The 22,836-nt window shown below is 44.2% G+C and overlaps 1 protein-coding gene across 4 annotated transcripts in view; it reads left to right on the top strand.

The window, feature by feature from the left end:
- The window catches only part of LEPR (leptin receptor), a 104,411-nt gene that overhangs the window by 60,396 nt on the left and 21,179 nt on the right, over nucleotides 1-22,836 (top strand). For all 4 annotated transcript variants that reach the window (XM_077333438.1, XM_077333437.1, XM_077333439.1 and 1 more), the window contains exons 9-15: nucleotides 8,066-8,359; nucleotides 8,452-8,569; nucleotides 14,672-14,871; nucleotides 18,438-18,586; nucleotides 18,906-19,065; nucleotides 19,160-19,242; nucleotides 19,718-19,934. In XM_077333438.1, coding sequence (XP_077189553.1) covers nucleotides 8,066-8,359; nucleotides 8,452-8,569; nucleotides 14,672-14,871; nucleotides 18,438-18,586; nucleotides 18,906-19,065; nucleotides 19,160-19,242; nucleotides 19,718-19,934 — 1,221 coding nt within the window. The remainder of the gene's footprint in view (nucleotides 1-8,065; nucleotides 8,360-8,451; nucleotides 8,570-14,671; nucleotides 14,872-18,437; nucleotides 18,587-18,905; nucleotides 19,066-19,159; nucleotides 19,243-19,717; nucleotides 19,935-22,836) is intronic.

The following is a 22,836-nucleotide window of genomic DNA, read 5'->3' as shown; positions in this document are numbered from 1 at the left end:
GAACTGCTTTCAGCATATCCTGAACCCAGACACATTAGTCAAGACTCTGTTCACTGACTAAAATCTCCTCAGACTAGATAGTTTAAAACTAAGACACAAAAACATCTTCTCCCAATGCAGGTTTCTGTCAGAATCCTTTCCCCTTAGTATACAGGTCTCATATAACTTCTCTCACAGCTATTGTTTTTTTTATTTTATAATTTTTTATTTTTCCAAAAAGATAGAAATAACATAGATACATATAATAAACATTATTAAAACAATTGTTTAGAATCTAAGCATATTAGAACCCTCTCCTTTCCCTTCTGATTTACCTTTTTAGATAGTTCAGATAAGGACCCCATTGTTCCTGGAAAGCTTCTTCTGATTTTCCATTAACCATTAATGTCAATTTAGCCATCTTGGCGAGATCTGCCAATTTGCTCAGCCAGTCTTCTGTTGACGGTAGCTCATGCATTTCCATTTTCTAGCCAGCACTAATCTTGCTGCCGTCGTCGCGTAGAACAGTGGTCCCCAACCTGCGGTCCGCGGCCCGGTGCCGGGCCGTGAAGGCCAGGGCGCCGGGCCGCGGTTCCCTCCCCCTGCAGTAAAAAACCTCCCCGGGCTGCAAGCTTGCGGCCCGGGAAGCTTCTTACTGCGGGAAGGGGGGGGGAGAGAGAATCAGGGCAGCATCACGCATGCGCGGCCGGGCCACTGGCGTAGAAGAATAAACTTCTTGTGTGTGTTGGGAGGCACTGCGGTGGTAAACTTAATAGCATATATTCAGGCTTCATAGGAAAGTTCAACTCCCACATTTTCTACATTATTGTATGAACCTTAGCCCAGTACTTATATATTTTTTCATATTTCCACCACATGTGATAGAAAGAACCTACTTTTTCTGCACATTTCCAACAGTTATTATCACAACTTTTTGCAATTGCAGCAATCACTTTTGGTGTTACATACCATCTATAAAACATTTTATACCGGTTTTCTCTAAGAATTTGACTCTTAGTAAGCTTTGGAATTCTAGTCCATATGTGTTCCCATTGTTCTAAGGTCACTTGGGTCTCTAAGTTTTGCATCCATTTGATCATGCATGGTTTTATCTGTTCCATCTCAGTTTCATATTTCAATAAGAGTTTATATACTAGTCCTTGTAAGTGTGGTATTTCTTGTATTAATAGGTTTTCAAATTCTGGTATTGGAGCCTCTAAATTTAATGGATGCTGGAATTCTGCTTTGAACCTAGATAGGAGTTGGTTATATTCCAGCCATTGGATTTCCACTCCTTCTTTCTCTAAAACTTGTCTTTCTTTGAACTTGCCGAATATTGTTAAGAGTTCTTTGTATCGTAGACAAGTCAATCTTTTTTGTTGTGTTTTGCTGAAATGAGCTTCAATTGGTGATTTTAATATAGATGGCGTCTGAGATAGTCTGCTACCATACTTTGTTCAAATTTTTAATAGTCCGTCAATCCAAGAGTTTCCAGGTGTCTTTTGTTTTTGCGTTCCTGTCGGCCAAAGTCTTTCATGGAAACTGTTGAATAGGCCTCTTTTTCAAATATCGCTCTCACAGCTATTGTTGACCAGTCAGTATACTTGGAGCAGCTTGTCACTCAAGGTCTCTGTCTCATTGAAGAATTATCCCTTCATCTCCTGTTATTTCAGCACTTGGAGCCTGGCCTTTAAAATGCTATCTGTCACAGTTGCAGACATACCCAGAATCCACCACATCCCTCTGAAAATCTTCTCAATTTAATGCTATTCTAGTTCTTGTGTTAGTTATGTTAGTTATGGGGCCTTAGTTAGTTATGTTAGTTATGGGGAAACAATGTGGTGCTTGTAGTCATTCAAAACATGTTTTGTCAGTTTAACAGTATTTGTTGTTGTTGGATTGCTTGATAGCTCATTCTGTATATGAGCCATCACTTTTGAACTATGTTCTCTTTAATTTCAAAAATACTCCTGCTTGGACCTCAGCCTTTCCTGTCAATAATTCCCCCTCCCCCACAGTGATCTAAGTTTAGTGATAAGCACATTGAAAGTGCCATCCTGCTTGCAACCCCCCCCCCCCCCCAATTTACATGATGGAAAAATAAGCAATAATGGAGCTTGTTCGCCGATGAAGTGGGTGATAAAAATGAACATTCTGCTAAGATGGCTACCTGAGAGTAAATATAGATTGAAGAGTTTTCAGTTTCAAGAAAACATCCCCAGTGCATGTTTGCTCTCAATATGGAGAGATGAAGGATGCCACATGCTGTTTTTCTGTTGGTATGCAGAATATATACTCCACAATTTCTAAGAGAAAAATCAGAGAGAGAAAAGGTGAAGAGTGCACACACAACATTTGAAGTAAAGCCCTACTGTCTTGACTTCAGTGAAAATTGGAAGTAAGCTGTCTGTGCACAATAGACCTTTGTGGGAAATCCCTCTTAGCTATACAGGAAGTCTGTTTTATTTGTTAAAGAATTGCCAAACACAATTCAGTATAGTAGCTCTCTATAGAAAGATTCTTCATTGCAGGTGTAAGGCCTTAATGTGTTCAATTGATGATCAAACCTAGTGATCAAATTAATGACTGAGTTTCCATAGCCACTGAAGATTGAATGCAAATGAGATGTCTGGCATTATAATTATTAAGTACTTTAAGTATCCTGGGTGGAACCATTTTCTTATTGAAAACATAGAGCTCAGACAACTGAGAGCATGTGGAGATCTACTGGGGAGTGTTGCTGCTGACCAGGTGAGGCTATTGTGCTGACTGGGTGAGGTGATTGCTGGATGATTGCTGGGAGGATTAAAAAGGGCTGCTCCTCGTCAGAGGCGTGAGCCGAAGGGCGAGAGACAAAGGGTTCTTGGCCTGTGGCTCTTAGCCTGGGGTTCTTGGCCGAGCAATTAGAATCAGTAGATTATATTTCCCTAGTAGTTGCACTGCCTAGAAGTTCCAATGGGCCTCCAGGACACTCATCCCATCATCTGCAGTGAGTGTGACATGATTGCCTTTCTCCCAGAAGACAAGATGGACTACATCTGCCCCAAGTGTAAGCTGGTAAGACTTTTGGAGGAAAGGATTAGGGAATTAGAAGACAGCATTATTACTCTGACTCAAATTAAGAAAGGGGAGGAGTTCATAAACCAGAGCCGTGCAACTTGGAATAAAGAGGATACAACCATTCCTGAAGAGGATAAGGGGACTGACCTCATTACGGAGCCTCTGCAGACAATTCGGAAAAAGACTCAACGGCGTAGAGCGAGACGGTTCTTGGGGCCTTTGGAGCTCCAGAATAGATTTCTGGCCCTTGCAGAGGAGGTGCAAGAGTCAATGAGGGAAGAGGTCCCAAAACAAAGTCTAAGACAAAGTGAAGAGGCCACGGGGATAGAAGGAAATGGAGTTGAGAAGAAAAAAAAAAAGGAGAGTACTGGTAATTGGAGACTCCCCGCTAAGAGGAATGGATCGCCATGTGGCTGGGCCCGACCCCCTAACCCGAGAGGTCTGTTGCTTGCCAGGGGCAAAAATTAAAGACATTTCAGAACAGCTGCCCAAACTCCTCAAATCTACAGATAGCTACCCATTTGTGATGGTCCATGTAGGAACGAATGACATGTCCAAGAATACCATCGCTCCTATTAAAAAAGACTATCAAGATCTGGGGAGGAAGCTCAAGCAAATAGGGGCACGTGGTATTCTCTTCAATCTTGCCTGTCAAGGGAAGAGGGATCCATCGGGAGAGGAAGATAATGGAGGTGAATCAGTGGCTACGTAGTTGGTGCCGGCAGGAGAGACCATGGGATAGGCTTTCTTGAGGAAGGCCTACAAGCACCTGATGGACTGCATTTATTGAAGCTGTGGAAGAATGTGTTTGGCAGGAACCTGGGGAGATTCATCAGGAGAGCTTTAAACTGAACCCACAAGGGGAAGGAGACGATCAACATAGGGAGTGTAAGGAAGGAGAACGATCGGGGGCAGACCAATCGGCAAGGCCAGCTTATAGGGAAGCAAAAGTAAAAGGATTCAGATGCCTTTATACTAATGCCCGAAGCATGGGCAATAAGAAGGAAGAGATGGAACTTCTCATGCTGATGGAAAGGTATGATCTAGTAAGCATCACAGAAACTTGGTGGAATGATTCTCATGACTGAAATGTAATGGTGGATGGATATGAGCTGTTCAGAAAAAACAAAATAGATTGAAGAGGTGGAGGAGTGGCACTGTATGTGAGGAAAGGGCTTACCTGTCAGGAAATTCTAGTGAAGGAGAGTATATCTACAGTGGAAAGCATCTGGATGAAAATAAGCGAGGGGAAGACAAACAGTGTGGTGGTTGGTGTCTGCTACCGACCGCCTGACCAACGAGAGGATGTGGATGCTGCACTTTGTGAGCAGCTTGAGAAAATATCCAAGCAGCAGGACCTTGTCATCATGGGTGACTTCAATTTCCCAGATGTGTGCTGGGAAACAAACTCTGCGAAGCGTCCTCAGTCATGCAAGTTTCTGACCTGCCTGGCTGACAATTTCATTTATCAAATGGTAGATGAACCCACAAGAGCTTCAGCCATACTGGACTTAATACTGACCAACAGGCAAGAGTTGGTGGATGAGGTGAAGTAGGTGGAGACCCTATGGGGAAGTGACCATGTCCTCATAGAATTCCTTTTGAGATGGGGAGCCAAGGAAGCTTGTAGCCAGACACGGATATTGGATTTTCGTAGGGCAAACTTTAATAAACTCAGAGACATGATGAGTGTCATACCATGGACGAGAATGCTGGAAGGAAAGGGAGCATGTGAAGGGTGGGCGCTACTCAAACAGGAGCTATTGCATGGTCAATCAATGACTATCCCAGAAAAACGAACACACTGCAGACGAAAACACTCTAAGAAGCCTCATTGGATGAACAGAGAACTTCAAGAGGAACTAAGAAAGAAAAGGAAAATGTTCAGGAAATGGAGGGAAGGACAGAGCTCTAAAGAAGAGTACCTACAGGTTACTAGGCACTGTAGATCAATCATCAGAAAAGCCAAAGCTGAGAGTGAGCTAAGATTGGCCAGGGAAGCCCACTGTAACAAAAAAAGATTTTTCAGTTATGTGAGGAGCAAATGTAAAGTAAAGAAGGCAATAGTCCCACTGTTAGGTGCGGATGGACAAACTCTAATGGAAGATGCAGAGAAAGCAGAAGGGCTTAGTGCCTATTTTACATCTGTTTTTTCCCACAGGTCAAAGGGGTTAGGCACATCTAGAGATGGCAGTAGCCAATGGATAGTGTCTGGGTGGCAGATTAACATGGATAGAGAGGTTGTCGAGAGGCATTTAGCTGCACTGGATGAGTTCAAATCCCCTGGGCCAGATGAAATGCACCCAAGAGTGCTCAAAGAACTTTCCAGAGAATTTGCACATGCCTTGGCCATCATCTTCGGGACCTCTTTAAGGACTGGAGATGTCCCGGAGGACTTGAAGAGAGCAAATGTTATTCCGATCTTCAAAAAAGGGAGGAAGGATGACCCGGGAAACTACAGACCAGTGAGTCTGACCTCTGTTGTGGGAAAGATAATGGAGCAGATATTAAAGTGAGCGATCTGCAAACATTGGGAGGACAATTTGGTGATCCAAGGAAGTCAGCATGGATTTGTCTCCAACAGGTCCTGCCAGACCAACCTGGTTTCTTTTTTTGACCAAGTAACAGGTTTGCTGGATCGTGGAAATTCGGCTGATGTCGTTTACTTGGATTTTAGTAAAGCTTTTGACAAGGTTCCCCATGATGTCCTGATGGATTAGTTGAAGGACTGCAATCTGGATTTTCAGATAGGTGGATAGGGAATTGGTTAGAGAACCGCACTCAAAGAGTTGTTGTCAATGATGTTTCATCAGACTGGAGAGAGGTGAGTAGCGGGGTACCTCAGGGCTCGGTGCTCGGTCCGGTACATTTAAACATATTTATTAATGATCTAGATGAGGGGGTGGAGGGACTACTCATCACGTTTGCAGATGACACCAAATCGGGAGGACTGGCAAATACTCCAGAAGATAGAGACAGATTTCAACAAGATCTGAATACAATGGAAAAATGGGCAAATGAGAACAAGATGCAATTTAATAAAGATAAGTGTAAAGTTCTGCATCTGCGTCAGAAAAATGAAAAGCATGCCTACTGGATGAGGAATACACTTCTAGGTAACACTGTGTGTGAACGAGACCTTGGGGTACTTGTGGATTGTTAACTAAACATGAGCAGGCAGTGTGATGCAGCGGTAAAAAAGGCAAATGCCATTTTGGGCTGTATCAACAGGGGCATCACATCAAAATCACAAGATGTCATAGTCCCATTGTATACGGCATTGGTCAGACCACACCTGGAGTACTGTGTGCAGTTCTGGAGGCTTCAATTCAAGAAGGACGTAGATAAAATTGAAAGGGTACAGAGGAGAGCGACGATGATGATCTGGGGCCAAGGGACCAAGCCCTATGAAGATAGGTTGAGGGACTTGGGAATGTTCAGCCTGGTGAAAAGGAGGTTGAGAGGGGACATAATAGCCTTCTTTAAGTATTTGAAAGGTTGTCACTTGGAGGAGGGCAGGATGTTGTTTCTGTTGGCTGCAGAGGAGAGGACATGCAGTAATGGGTTTAAACTACAAGTACAACGATATAGGCTAGATATCAGGAAAAATTTTTCACAGTCAGAGTAGTTCAGCGGTGGAATAGGTTGCCTAAGGAGGTGGTGAATTCTCCCTCACTGGCAGTCTTCAAGCAAAGGTTGGATACACACTTTTCTTGGATGCTTTAGGATGCTTAGGGCTGATCCTGCGTTGAGCAGGGGGTTGGACTAGGTGGCCTGTATGGCCCATTCCAACTCTATGATTCTATGATTTCTTCTGGCTTCAACCTGCAATACTGTCAGCAATTTCAAATTAAAATTAGAAAGCTGTCCATATTGTTTATTTGGGTGATATTGACTAATTATGCACAGCAGCAGTCATGCTGCATGCCACGCTGTTTACTGGGGATACAGTAAAGCGGGGCAAGCTGATGCTTTCTTTGTTCCTGTGGGGGACACATTTTGGCAACATCCCAGCTCCATGCTGAAATGCGCCCCCCCCCCCGGAATGCTGCTGCAGCGGAATGGTTTCACTATGGGTGGTGGCATTGGAGGTGGGTTTTCATTTTCCAGGAAGGTGGGAGTGCAGGATACCGCAATCACACCTCCCTGCAAAATAGTGCACAAAGCCCCAGTCGACCCCGTAGAATTGTGCAATACAGCAGAGCTGAGTGGGGTATATTTGGACCCTCCCTGGCCACCATTACATACTCATAAAATCCAGATAAGACACTGGATTGGGTCTAACAGTCTGTGAGTAGAATGTACTATTGCAGTGGTCCCCAACCTTTCTGAGGCTGGGGACCGGCAGGGCATTGGGCCACGCCTGCGCGGACCACGCCTGCGCGGGCCATGCCCGCGCATCGGGCCACGCATGTGCGATGTGCGGACCGGCCCTGATTCCCTCTCCCCGCCCTCCCGCAGTAAGAAGCTTCCCCGGCCGCAAGCTTGCGGCCTGGGAAGTTTTTTACGGGGGGGGGGCAGGGAGAGGGAGCCGCGGCCCGGCGCCATGGCCTTCGCGGCCCGGCACTGGGCCGCGGCCCGCAGGTTGGGGACCACTATTGGATTAAGATCTTTTGCTTGTTCTGCTCCCCTTAAAAGTTCTGAAGAAAACGGATTCCTGGAATGCAAGGCCCATGTAGACTAAGTAGAGCATGTGGTTTGGAGGACGAATGAGATTAAATTGTCCAGCAGAGCTGCGCTGATACAATAGGGAGTACCTCAGAATCCATATGGGTCCTGCAACTGCAGGAATCAAAACTTCCAGGAACAGAAGAGAAATGGAACAAGGAGAAGATCCGTGATCCTTAAGTTGTTGATGTGAATTAGTGTAAATGGTGGTTAGAACAAATAAGAAACTTAAAAACAAAATATGGTACCAGTTATACATAAAATCATTGTATAAAGCAAGTATATATGTTAAAAATGTTTTGCACTGTATACATTTACTTGGAATTTATTGTTGTTTCTATTGTTTGTTTTGTGACAGATGTCATGTACTTCCCTCCGAAGATTCTAGCAAGCGTTGGAACTAATGTTTCTTTTTATTGTATTTACAAAAACAAGAACAAAATAATCTCATCCAAGAAGATAGTATGGTGGTTAAATTTAGTAAAGGAAGTTCCAAGAAGCCAGTATACACTTGTAAATGATTTTGTTGGAAAAGTTACGCTTATTAATTTAGACGCAATGAAACCTGGTGGGAATTTCCTCTTTAATGCTTTATACTGTTGTAATGAAAACAAAGAATGTAATCACCGTTATGCGGAATTATATATAATAGGTAAGATACCTGTTCTTTTAAAATAATTATCTGCAATTTTTAGTAACTGCTTCAAGCTTAGTTTTTCTATTAATTAAATATGTTTCAAATAGATGTTAATATCAACATCACATGTGAAACACATGGAAACTTACAAAAAATGACATGCAAATGGTCCACCAGCACAGACCTGCTGCTTTCTGAAAGCACTTTGCTGTTACGATATTACAGGTATGTATTTTGATAACATTTTATTAAAGAATGCTACAGTGGTTTAAAGCAGAGATGCATTGATTTGCAGCAGATTGTACACTGACTTCAGTTGGTTTAGCAAGGTGTAACTGTGCTTAGAATTGGAGTGCTGATAAAGGAACTATTACATTTGGCTCTGCACCAAGGTGATGCAAGAGATGGCCTAGTTGAGGTGAGCTTAGAAATTTAGAATTTTCAGATGATTTGAAGCCATGGAAAAATCCTTTGTTAGAAAAAAAATGCAAGTTGAGGAAAACATTGGAATATATGTAGTAAATTTGTTTCCCTGCTTTAAAAATAAACGGTATTATTATTATTTATTTGTACAGTCACAGACCAGGATATAAAAATTAGACATGGTAAAACATTAAGATGTTGAGGGGTGTAGAAAATGTAGGCACAAATTTTTGCTGTCTCTAGAGAGACGTGAGGTTTGCCACCCATGCGTAGCTCTTTGGTCTAATCCACTTCTGTTTGGTGTAACCTCCCTTGTTATGATTTGTGGTATACAAGGGGCAGTGAAAGAAGATATATTCTATAGACTCCACCTCCATAAATGGAAAGATGCACAATCTCTCTGAGACTGGTATTTTTTAATATCTGCCTCCAGAAGTGCTGTGGGCATGGCCAAACATCTTGCTAACATTGGCGCTCTCCTATATTTGTTGATTTCAATTGATGAGAAGTAGGCAGCTGGTTTTAATATGTATCTTGTGGACAGCGATAACAGAAAGACTGGAGCATTTGCTAAATCCATTTGTCTTTCAGTATCTTGTATTTTTTGCTTGAGAATTTGCTCTGCCTGATCTTCACCCATTCTGAGTAGATCATTTAAGGAGAGGCCCAGGCTTGCAAGTTTGGTCTTGGTGGTTTTACTAGATCGAAGGGAGTCTTGAAGGATCAGAGGAAGAAGCCCTTGGGCTCTGGGTTTTATTTTGAGCCACAGGTATATGGACATGAGACTTTGCCTTGACTTCCAGTTTCAAGTTGTATCATGGCATTCAAGATGGGTCTCAGTGTTTGTAGAACAGTTCTCAGGAACTTTGACTGGATTTGCTCCAGTGGAGTAAGACAAACTGCAGGGGATCTGAGATGAGCTCTATATAGCAGTTGTGCTATAGATTTGGCCTGGAATAGCTTAATTGCTGCTTGAACAAAGTGACCTCCCCTTGTATGGAGGAACTTAATTATGTTGTAAGCTGATTTTCCTTCTTGCTTTACAGCATAGGCATAGTGGGCCATCCTGGTGCCTGAGGCTTGTAAAATTACCACCAGGTACTTGAGCTTTTGGAACAATATAAGGTATTGGTGCTAACCTTCAAGGCCACACACAATCTAGGTCCAGCATATCTAAGGGACCGCTTAGTTAACTATACTCCCAAAAAGACATTATAATCATTCAGTTCCAACAAGCTGGTGTTCCCTGGCCTTAAAGAAATACATCTGGTTTGAACCAGGGCCAATATTATTTATTGTTATTGTTTTACTGTTTTTAAACTGTTGTACACCACCCTAAGCCAGCTGCACCAAGAGGAGCAGGTTATAAATGCTATCCATCATCAAAGTTTTATTCAAGGTATGAACTTTCGTATGCATGCTGAGGAAATGTGTGTGCACACAAAGGGATACCTTGAATAAAACTTTGTTGACTTTAAATGTGCCACTGGACTCAAACTTTGTTTAGCTATGGTATGAGTTAAGCAAGTGTTTTTCAGAAGGCTGCAAAAATGAGAGGGACACATCAATATGACTGGTTAATTTTTAGAAATGTTTAAAAGCAGGAAGTACAACAAAGATCATTGGCTTTCTGCACTTTTACATTGCTTGTACTAATACTTCAGGTGATTGAGTTTGCATGATTAGTGCTTTCAGAACTTAAAATGGCAACGTGAAGAAGCTCTGTACAGTATGAAATATATCCGAATGTACTGTTTTATGAACATTTTTGTGAAAGACAAGTCCTTTAGACCAGACAATGTTCTTCATGCCTCTCAGTTCTGAATTTCTAAAACAATCTATGTTGGAGCTCAAGAAGGGTTCATCCTTACTGAATAAAAGTCTCTTAGTTCAATCCTAAGAATACTTTTCACTGAGTAAACTGAATTAAGTAGAATTGAGTAGGATTCTAAGTGAACCTGTCTAGGATGTTCACTAAATCTTTTAGACACTTTTCCCAACTCCATGCTTCCATCATTGACCACTGTCTGTTCTGTTTAAAATTAAAATTAAAGATGTGGCCACATCAAGGACTGGGTAGTTCAATCCCTAATCTCAGGCATTTCATTCATTCATTCATTCATCTGTAACAGCGGGCTTGCTGTTAATAAATAAAGCGCTAAGGGCTAAGTGGGCAGAGAGTGGGCATGACTGGTCCAAGGCAGGGCCCAATCGTGTGTCCTGATTGGGCCCTGACTTGCACAGGCCATGCCCACTACTGTCCACCCAGCCGGCCAGGGGCTCTCTGCTCCCATTGGCGGCAGATTGCTGCTGGACGCTCCCCAAGACATATGTAATTGCTCTGGGGGTGGGGGACAGTAAGGGGAGGGTGGCCTTTCCCTTCCCATTGGCCGCCAAAGCCCTCTCGCCAGCTATGCGAGGCTGCAAGAGGGCTTTGGGGGCCTAAGGGAAGCGGCCGCAGGGCGGGGGGGAAGATTCCCTTCCCTTTGGGCTGCAAAGCCCTCTCACTGCCTCGCAGAGCCGGGAATCCGTTCAAAGCCCATTTTTAAAATGGGCTTTGATACTAGTTCATTTATAAAGTTCTGGACTACCACTCCTGGACTCAACTGGCTAATGCCGGTTGACATAAAATCTAAAAAAACCCATAAAACGATACCCATACAAAACCAAGATGGTGGTAAAATCACCACGACAGGATAACCCACTTCGCCCTCACCCACCCGGACCCCCATACACAATAGCCACCAGTCATCTAGGTCAGTGGTCCCCAATCTTTTTATCACCGGGACCACTCAACGCCGGGGACCACTCACTGGGGACCACTCAATGCCTTTTACTGAGGCCCGGTGGGGGGGTAGTTTACTCCTCTACTCTCAACCACTGCCCTAACGCTCTCTGATCACTATGGTAATGTTTAAACATCCCTTCAAATAAGATACAGACACGCCACAACAATGAAGTATGTTGTAAAGGGCTGGGTGGGGTGAAGTAAAGGGCCGGGGGGTCGGGGGTGGGAGAAGGCATCCTTCGGGGCCCACCTCCAATTAGTCGAAGGACCACATGTGGTCCGCGGCCCACAGGTTGGGGATCGCTAATTAAGGGGGCAGCCTCAAAAAGTGTGTTCCGGCAGGCTTTTTTTGGAGGTCATATCTGCTGACCTGTCAGTTTCTTCTACAAGGAGAATGGTTATTAGTTGTAGAATTTAGTGGTAAAAGTAAGGTACTTTATACTTTCTCAACAACGGTACTTGTTTTCTTCCTATTCTTTATGTTCAAACTATAACAAAAGCTTTACTGGTTGTTGTTGTCTCAAACAGTAAATCCCTTAGCAGTTGTAATATTGTCACATCTTTCTTTGGCAAAAATATATCTGAACTATGCAAGTCAAGAAGTTCCATAATGGCAAACACAATTACATTTATTATTCTTATTCCTTTGTCATTGATGCATGAAAGATTATAAAGTTTGCAGGCAAATAAACATTCTAAAACAATAGTTATGTAATACTTGTTATCAACCAAAATAGCTTTAACATTTACATGAAATCACTGGATGAGATCATCTAGAGATTTGGGCTGGACTGTCACTAATATTTGGATGACTCCCAGTTCTCTCTCATGCATCCAGCTGTTCCAGGGACACTGTAGAAATCCTGAACTGGTGCCTGGAGGCTGTTTTGGATTGGATGTGGCTGAATTGATTTAAACAGTTTCAACCAGATGGAAGTACTACTGATGTACAGAAGGTCTGAGTTGGGAGGGACAGATTTGTACTTTGGAAGTACTCTTTAAAACAGGCCTGCTTTTGGATAAGCAGGTGTCAGCTGTATCCAGGAGTGCCTTTTACCAGCTTTGACTGATTAGTCAACTGTGTCTTTTTTGAGCAGAAAAGATCTTGCCTCTGTGCTGCATGCCCTGGTTACTTCCATGTATGTCTTTTCTGGGGCTGCCCAGGAGAAGGGTTTGGAAACTTCAACTGGTGCAGAAAACTGCAACCAGGATGCTGACTGGAGTGGGTTGTAGGGACCATATCACTCCAATCTTGGCCCACCAATGCTGGCTATAATCTGTTTCTGGGTACAATCAGGGTGCTTTCTTGAATCTTAAAACTGTTTATGGTTTGGGACCCACCTACCTGAAAAAGTGCCTATTCCCTTACAAATACACCCCCCCCCCCGCTATGATCACCTTTGAAGGCCCTGTTTTGGATGTACCCATCTTGTGACTTGGTAGAAGGTCTTCTTAATCATGGCACTAAAACTCGGGAACTCTTTCCCCTTCTGTTGCTGTCACCTACCAGCAGGTGAAGACTTCTTTGTTTGTCATTCCCACTATGATCCCTCCTTCCTACCCAATGTTTTAATTGCTGTTTTTAATGTGGAAACGACTGGTGGGTGCATACGGACATGTCATCCATATTCCTGTCCAAGGGATCATACCAGTAGATGGAGAGCACAAGCAGCCTTGGAGGGTGGGCAGCAGTGGGCGGTGAACAGGGCTTGGTTTTGGGCCTCGCCAGCTGTTGCTGCTGATGCTCATCTTCCAAAGATGCCCCCACCCTCAGGAAAGCATGGGTGGCCTCAAAGAACAAGTGGTGGTGGTGGCAGCTGGTGAGGCCCAGAGCTAAGCCCCATTCACTGTGCTGCTGCTGCGGGCTGCCCTCTGTGGCTGCCCCCGCTCTCAAGAGAGCATGGGCCACCTTGGAGGATAAGAGACAGCAGCGTGGCAAACAGGGCTCAGCTCTGGGCCTTGCCAGCTGCCATTCATCCTCCAAGGCCACCCCCACCCTCAGGAGAGCATGGGCGGCCTCAGAGAACAAGCAGAGGTGGTGGCGGCTGGCGAGGCCCAGAACTAAGTGCCATTTGGTGTGCTGTCACTGCCTGTCCTCCAAGGCTCCCTCTGCCCTCAGGAGAATGCATGTGGAGAACAAGAGCTGAGAGAGAGAGCTTGGAGAGAGCTTGGAGAACAAGAGCTGAGCCCCATTCACTGTACTGCCACTGGCTGTCCTCAGAGGCTGCCCCTACCCTCAGGAGAGCATGGGCAGCCTCAAAGAACAAGCAGCAGCAGTGGCTGGCGAGGCCCAGAAGCGAGCCCTGTTCACTACACTGCTGCTGGTTGTCTTCAAAGGCTGCCCCTGACCTCAGGAAAGTGCAAGCAGCCTGGAAGAACAATCGGCGGTGGCAGCTGGAAAAGCCTAGAGCTGAGCCCGATTTGCTGTGCTGCCAGCGGTTGTCCTCAGAGGCTGCCCCCGCCCTCAGGAGAGCACAGGCACCCTCGGAGGACAAGCGTCAGCAAAGCAGCGAATGGGACTCAGCTCTGGGACTTGCCAGCTGCCCCTTGTCCTCTGAGGCTGTTCCAGCCTCCAGGAGAGCGTGGGTGGCCTCAGAGAATAAGCAACAGTGGCTGGTGAGCCCCAGAGCCAAGCCCCATTTGCTGTGTCACCAGCTTCTGCCTCCGAGTCTGCCCTTGCCCTTAGGAGAGTGTGGACAGGTCGTGGAGGTGACAGCGACGGTGCAGCAGACGGGCAAGCCGCCAGTCCGATCATTATGTGGTTGTTTCCACATAATAACCAGGAACTCTGTTGCAGGAACGTTTATTGATCGTTTTAAAGATGTGAGTTTGGAGGGGTTGATTTAATGGTTTTTAAATAATGATTTTATCATGTACATTTTAAATTGTTAGCTGCCTTGAAAAGCCTTTAGGGGCAGACGCAGGATACACATTTTGTAAATAAGTAAATAGTAAATATTGCAAAATAGCAAGCAAGATGCTGTAACATGAAACGTGAAAGCTAGAATTTCTCATCTTTATTTTTTCAGTATGCATCATTCATAGCGAAGTATTATGGTAGCATCTGGTTGCACATTCACTGCTAAACTGAAAATAATATTTTCATGTCTTTAAAGGAGTGATATATATTGTTCAGAGTCTTCTAGTATGCCTGCAGATTCAGAGGTAAAAGAATGCCATACTCTGAGGAATAACTCTTATGAGTGCATCTTTCAGCCTTTTTACCTTTTATCTGGATACACAATGTGGATTGAAATAAAGCACCCATTGGGAACACTTACATCTCAACCGGTGTGCATACTTCCAAAAGAAGTAGGTAAGTAGAAACTCTTTTGCATCTAATCTTAAAGTAACGTATTTAAGGGCAACCCCTTCCTATGACCAAGCAATTTTATTTAAACATACCACGGGTCTGCTGCTTTTGATAAATGTATATAGTCCTCCTTTGCCTACAATCAATTCTTTATCCTTTCCTTGGTCAGCACTGAGAAACTATTTAGAATCCCTAACGGCTAAATATCCTTTGGCTTCCCTTGTCCTGGTAGGTGATCTGAATGCCAGACTAGGTGCTAACAATGATAATCTTGCAGCACATATGCACAGAGCATGATGAGCTGATTCCACCTTCTTTCTTATTCCCTAAGGACTCTAAAGACCAAGTTATCAACCAAGCAGCGCCTTATCTGGCAGATTTTTGTGCCAGACATAATCTTATGATATTTAATGGATCTATCCCCAGAGATAAATGCGGTTTCACATTTTCACTTTCATAGTGGGAACCAGTTTGTGCTAGCAGTGACCCAGATTTTTCAGTCAAAGGTTGTTAATCAACTCTTATACAGGATACCAGTCTGGTTTAAGGCTTTGAATGCTGAAGTGGATCGAATAGCCAGTTTTTTCCCATCGTATTCTGGGTCTTCCAAACATGATTAGTCTTTCCATCCTTTGTAACAAAGTTGGCCTCAGTTTGCTGTCATCTAGGGCAGTGGTCCCCAAACCCCGGTCTGGTTGCTGCCTCGGGGGCTGCCCTGCCACTCTTTAGCTGGCTCACCTTTGGTGCTCTCCAGTGGCGGCCATAGCTGGGACTCCCCCTCGGCGTGGCACTGTGCAGCTGCTGCTGGCAGCACCTCCCAGTGGGCGGCGGGAAGTCAGGGGTGCCGGTGGGAAAGTAAGTGGAGCAGGGGCTCAGGCAGCAGCGGCAACGTCCCTCGGCAAAAGACTACCTTCCCCCTAGACCTCAGTAAAATTGTCAAGTGTTGACCGGTCCCCGGTGATAAAAAAGTTGGAGACCACTGATCTAGGGCATGATTATCTACTATCAAATTTTGGATAAAATTGCATTATCCCTCTAGTCCGGGGGTAGTCAAACTGCGGCCCTCCAGATGTCCATGGAATACAATTCCCATGAGCCCCTGCCAGTGAACGCCAGTTTGTTGTAGTGGTTAGGTTTGGTGAACGCCAGTTTGGTGTAGTGGTTGTGAGTGCGGACTTCTAATCTGGCATGCCGGGTTCAATCCTACACTCCCCCACATGCAGCCAGCTGGGTGGCCTTGGGCTCGCCATGGCACTGATCAAACTGTTCTGACCTAGCAGTGATATCAGGGTTCTCTCAGCCTCACCCACCTCGCAGGGTGTCTGTTGTGGGGAGAGGAAAGGGAAGGCGACTGTAAGCCACTTTGAGCCTCCTTTGGGTAGAGAAAAGCGGCATATAAGAATGAACTCTTCTTCTTCTTCTATGGTATGCCATAGTCAGCTGTAATGACATTAATGACCAGAGGCTAGCTGTGGATTGAGAGAGGGATTGGATTAGGAGGTCCTCCACCACGATCCTTTGCCCAGGGCTTCTCTCCTTACCTGCTGCTGCCTCCAGGCACTGAGGCGTCTGAGAGCAAAGAGGCTAGTCCAGGGACGGAGGGTGGGAGCTGCAGGGGCAGGGCTAATCAGGGCAAAGCTGGCTGCACCCTGATTGGCCCTATTCCAACTTGGACAGCCGGACACGTCCCACCCCCTAGGCTGTTTCATAAATATACAGAGGAACAACAATGGATAAGGATCTGCTACTTTTCTAACATTACTGCTTCTGTTTCTCCCTACACATCTTTATCTTACACGTTTTGTATGTTCTTCTCCAGGCATGTGTATTTTTGGTACTTAAATTTTTCAGTCATAATGGTGTACTTCTGTAGCATACAGTGACAGCTGACATTTAAAATTAAGATTTCAATTCCCAGTACTCCTAATCTTCAATTCTGCTTCCATTTCCACTATTTCTGTGTTGCTTTTACTTGCTACATTTTCTCTAAAACTATTTGTATGCATTGTCTATCAATCAATAGAGTATCCTGAAAAGTGGTACACTAAATATGAAATTAAGTGCATTATATCAGTAGAGCAGAATGGCAAAATTATGACATCTTTAAAACAGAGACGGTAACTGTGCAGTGTTTGTGAGGACAGCTGTTTGTTGGGCTCTGCTCTGGGGAAGGCAGGCTGGGGGGAAGGCATTAAACCTATCCAAGTCTATTTAAATGCTTCCCTCTCCAGCACAGAAGATCAGTTGTTTGTCAGGGCTTTTAAGTATCTCCTCAGGAGACCCCTTTGAGGCTGTGAGAAGCCCATTCTCTGCGGTTTCAGGGGAGTTTGCTGAGGAGACATTCAAAGACCCCACCAAACAGCTGAACCTGAGTCCTCTTCCCCCCAGCTTGCCTCCCTTCTGAGCAGAGCCCAACAAACAGCTATCCGCAGCTAAATCAGAATCAGCTGAATCAAGCTCGAATCGAGTCAAGCTTTTCTGATTCGGCTCATTTAACCTAATGGAATGTGAAAAAGACCCAAACCAGCATTGATTTGGGCATATTTGGGCTTATCTGAGCTGAATTGGACCTCTCTGTTTCCCAGTCATTTTTTCCCATTACCAAAAACTATTTGGCCGGGGGGGGGGTGCTTTAAGTGGGAAACGGTCAGCTTTAATCATCTGAATTTGTACTGATTTAATCAGGATCATGGAAGATACTTGTTAAAGAAATCTAACTGCCTCCATCATATCAACTTTAGCCCAGATGGCCAATGTAGAAATCAAATAGATTACATACTTGGAAACAGAAGAAGGTTTAGCAGAGAAGCTCTATTCTACACAAGACAGCCTGAAACAACTGAGCAACTGTTTGTTTTTTTCTTTTGGGGGGGGGTCTTTCTGCAAACTCTGTTTAAAGGAATTGCTGTCTAGTTCAGTCTGGTTTGCAGGGCCACAAACCATGAACCAATTTGGTTTGTGAACAAGCCTCCTGATTTGGTTCAGTTTTTAGTTCCATTCATAGTTCAGTCGTGAACCATGAAATAAACTGGATTTTCCTGTTTACTGCCCATCCCTAAAGTCTTGTGTGGTAGCTTCTGTCTTTTGTTATTTAATGGTTTTCTAATTTCATTGGTTAAGAGTTGTCAGTTTTATCACAGTTGATGTTTAGGGTTCTAAGGCAGGGTTAGTCAACCTGTGGTCCTCCAGATGTTCATGGACTACATTTCCCATGAGCCCCTGCCAGTATTTGCTGGCAGGGGCTCATGGGACTTGCAGTCCACGAACATATGGAGGACCACAGGTTAACTACCCCTGTTCTAAGGCACTACAGCTTGGACTCCACTTGTGTGGTCCTAAGCTTTTCACATAAATCCTGATGACCGTGGAACTGCAATGGTTTCTATGCTGTAAAAGTTCAGCTAAAACGGCTTCTTGGTAGAGGGACAGGATAACAAATAGAACAAATAAAAAGGTATATTGTTGTAATTGTAAGTTAGTTGAGAAGAGCTGAGACATAGTTCTGTTGGATTCAACTAGAGATTTCATAGTTAATAAACCAATCAAATACTTTTTGTTTAACTTTCTAGTGAAGCCATTTCCTCCCTTCAGTGTTCAAGCAGAAATCACAAGGGAAATAGGAATGCTGAATGTGAGCTGGAAAAATCCAGAACTTCCCAAGAGTGATCTTCAGTTTCAGATCCGATATGGCCTCAGTGGAACAGAAGTAACCTGGGAGGTATGCACAGAATTAATCTAACGCAGCCATGTATACTATCTGTAGGCTCCTTGCAATGGTATTCTTTGGCCAGATAGTTAAAATTTGTGATTTTGTGATGTATATGAAATGTCTTTAATTTTTTAATGTTAAGTTTGTCTTGCAAAATAAACACTTGTGATGAGAGTTCTTTCCCCTGGATTTATTTAGTAGGAGCAAAAGTCAGTTCAAAATTTAAGATCTTACTCTGTCAATCAGAAATTATTATACTTGTCATTGCGCTAGGCCTTGCTACTTTCTAAACAAGAGCACTAGGCATTGTTGTTATTTAAATTTACAGATGCATGCAGTTTCTGCTGTATCAGAATGCTGTGCCAGTATAGAAGTCCAGGATCCCTGTGCACTTTACATTGTTCAGGTGCGCTGCAGTGTCCTTGGTGGAGCTGGCTATTGGAGTGACTGGAGTAGACCTGCATATACAGCTGTTAAGGATATTAAAGGTAAGTTTAATACCATATGCTTTTGGCTATTTCTTCCCTTTTAAGTCAGTGCATATAAACAAAAGGTAATTGTTCTACTTCTTGATTTTTTCAGCTCCTTTGAGAGGACCCGAATTCTGGAGAATTGTTAATGAAGATCCAGTTCAGAAGCAGAAAAATGTTACTCTATTTTGGAAGGTAAATAGGTAATGTCAGATTCGGTGGGGTGGGAGAATGAGATATTAGAAACTTCTAACCCTTTTTTATGTGGCAATCATCATATTGTGTCCCATGATATGATTGTACTGGATTTGACAGGGTAGAAGTACATGTGATCCAAAATAATAGGCAGATAATTAGCATTCGTGAAACTAGTAAAATGAAGTAGTAGGCTAAGTGTTGTGAGTGCCTTTGAAAATATCATTTTAAAATCAAACCTTGAATAACAAGCTGGTGTCTAAAATTGTTAATTTTTATTAGATTTATTAGGCAGTAAAAGTAGTAGAATTGTAAGGCTGTCAAAATTAGGACTGCAGTTAGAGGAAATACCGTTGCACTGCAAATATAGTATACATTCTTACCTTTTAAAAGGTAACCTTACAATTTTTTTAGCCTGTTCAACCCACCCCCAACCCGGAAGAAATTGTCTAATATGTACTGATTTTTTTTATAGCCATTAGAGAAGAATCTTGCATTATGCAGTGTACTTGACTATGTGATAGAACATACTACTTCAGAAAACATTACTTGGTCTGATTACATAGAAAATGACACTACCTATACATTTCCATGGACAGAGGATGTTCACTCCGTTAAAGTTATTGCTGTCAACTCAGTTGGAGCTTCTACTGTGAATTTCATTATAACCCTCTCACAACAAATGGACACAGGTAAGAGCAAGACATAACTGTGCCTCATATGTTTAACTTTATATCTATAAACTATAACTTTATATCTATGTCTTTATTTTGCCATCTGCCTTGCATGGAACCATTGTCTTGTGTTTAGTGTGGAGAGTGGTTTGATCAATTGCTCTCTTTCATATTCACGAAGGGAGAATACCATTTTTACCTTCTCCTTTGTCACAGTGATGTGGTGCAACCTGAAAACCAATTTTGCATCCAGCACCATCTAATCTAGTAGTTCCCAAAGTGGCTAGTACCGCCCCCCCCCTAGAGGCAGTGGAAGGATTCGGGTTGTCTGTGAGGAATTTGGTGGCAATAGTGGGGTGGTTAGGAATTTGGGGGCAGTGAGTAATTTGGGGGGTAGCAGTTTGACTCTGCCTGCTGTGGCTGCACTCACTGAGGAAAAAGCCTTGCTACATTGTGTGTCTGTGCCCCGCCTACTGCTTTCTGCACTCTGCTGCCTGTTTTGGTTCGCAAGAAGAGCTCGATGCAGGCTTGCTCTCTTACCAGCCTTGTAATTTCTACAGTGGCCAAGGGGAGACAAAACAGTCTGCCCTGCATTATCATTAGGTTCTGATAATTGGATGTGGTGGATAGGAGAGGGGATTCAAGGCCTCATTGTTCCTGTGTGGGAAATTTCAAAATAGCAGTTTCTATTCCTTCCCTGGCTGGCACATACCCTTCAATTTCTTAGCTCCTACAAGTTAGTCATGTTCCTAGTTATATTTTCATGGGGTGGAGGTTGCTTCCTCTCCGTCTGTCATTTGCCTGTGTTTGTATGTGCATGCGGGTGTGGGGTTTTGAAGTCTCCTGGGGCTTCTGTTCCCTCTGCTGGCTGAGTTGCACCCTCCTCAGGCTCTCCATGGGTCTCCAGTACCTCTTCTCACTCCCTCTTTCTTACTCCTGCCATCTTGCCTCTTGCTCCATTCTCTATTGCTCCATTCTCCACTCCTTCCTCATTCTTTCCTCCTCTCCCTCCGCAGGTTGTCTGCCCTCCTCACCTTCGCTGCATCTGACCCTGACTGTCTCCTTCACCTCCATTTTATCCTTGCCCCATTCCCACTCCTCCTCCTCCTTTGCCCCTCCCTTGAGGTTTCAAACCTGCTCCTCAGTGTCAAACCCTCTCTCTTTTCTCGATGCCCAGCTGTTTGACCTTTCAGCCAAGCTGGCCTGCTGATGCCATCATCCCTGGCCAGCCTGTGTGTTCAGGACATCAGGGCCAGGTGCTGGCTACAGCTGGATTCCCCCAGAGTCCCTGGGCTGCGGGCTGCTTGCTGCCTCCCTTGTGTCTCTGCACATACAAGGAATGGCGACTGCTGTGGTGTGAGTTGTTGATGGTGTTTCAGGTTTGCAGTTGGAGTGTTGCCTCTCTCTGTTGGATCAACAGCTGCATATAGGCCACAGCAGAAGTGGGAGCAGCCAGAGATGTTCTTTTGTGCCCCCTCCCCTGGCAGCTTTCTTGCATGGACCTTGTCACACCTAATGCCTGGTATGCATCATTCATGAGCATCTGGTGGCCCATTATTCATTCCATGGTTGCCAGGTTTGAGAAGGGATGACATCATATCCAGTGTGGCTTGGTGCCATTGTGTTGATCCAAGGGAGGTATGGGAGTGGGGGAGTAGGAACCTTTCTTCCCTGTTCACATGCAGCTTTCCCTGGGGCTCCTGGTGGAGGGCATGAGGTACCTTGGTGGATCAAAAACTGGAGAGATAAGCTGTAAAGTGTGGACTTTGTTCTCCTTATGTTGTCCCCACTGAGGTACTCACCCAATGGTGCTAGGTGCCCTGTCTCTGTTGTGCCTGCCACCAGAGTGCATGTGTGTTTGCTCTAAGTCCACATGTAAGGAAGCTGTCAAACAGGATCCCTTGCCATACTCCTAACCTTTGGAATTCTGGGGCAACTTCTTGGAACCATTTATAGAATATTGGGCCCATGATCAGCTCCTGAGGAGGGGCATTGCTGGAATTATCACATCTACAGTTACAGTAGGTTTGTGCCATTGATCTACTGGAATGTAGCAGCCGCACTCCTGCAGCAATGGGACTCAGCACTGCAAGTGACCTATGCCAATGTAAATTGCACTCACTCCAGCATAACTCACTGATGGAGGGGTCAGTTGGCTCCCTTTTCTGATTCCCCTCCTAGATGGCTCTACTCTATTACAGATTTAGACCCTGATTATAACTCATTCACTTGGAACCTGTCATTTATTTTAATGTAAATTATCTTCTTCATGTGGAGGAGTTGGAAATCAAACCCAGTTCTTCAGATTAGAATCTGCCACCTTAACCACTACACCACACTGGCTGACTATCATCAGGAATACATATGTTCTGTTTTGCTCTCAGTAGGTACATAATAAAAGATTTGGGAAGCAGCACACCTAATGGTGTAAATGAGTGAAGTTTCTTGGCACTGCCAAACACCTACAGCCAATTTGCTCCACATGCTCAGGGGGTGCCCCTAAACTGAACATTTCTGGCAAGATGTTACATCTCAAATTATGCACAAAATTATGCCCCACAACTAATAATCTAATACTAGACTATATGCCATTTCTGTGGGCACTTCCCAAACATCAGCTATTATGGATTCAAAGGGCAGCCTTGGTTGCCAAGTGGATTAGCTTGCAACACTGAAAATCTCATCTTCCTTCTGTGGGTGATCAGTCAATGATAAGATCTCTCTGTAAGGGTGAGTATCACATACAATATGGGGCCTTCTCTTCCATCCTTCACAAGATTTCTTGTATCACTTCATTCCTTAGCAAGCACCATATTACTGCCTCTCATCCCTGCCCCCAATTCTTATTCCCTGCTTTTAATCTTAGCTGCCTGTATTTGTTCAGCTCTTACTTGCTTTTCTTGTTGATGGGCTATGTTGG

This window comes from Paroedura picta, chromosome 4, assembly GCF_049243985.1.
Source record: "Paroedura picta isolate Pp20150507F chromosome 4, Ppicta_v3.0, whole genome shotgun sequence".
NCBI lineage: Eukaryota > Metazoa > Chordata > Lepidosauria > Squamata > Gekkonidae > Paroedura > Paroedura picta.
The sequence above is the reverse complement of the archived record's forward strand: the minus strand, read 5'-3'. Positions and strand labels throughout refer to the sequence as shown.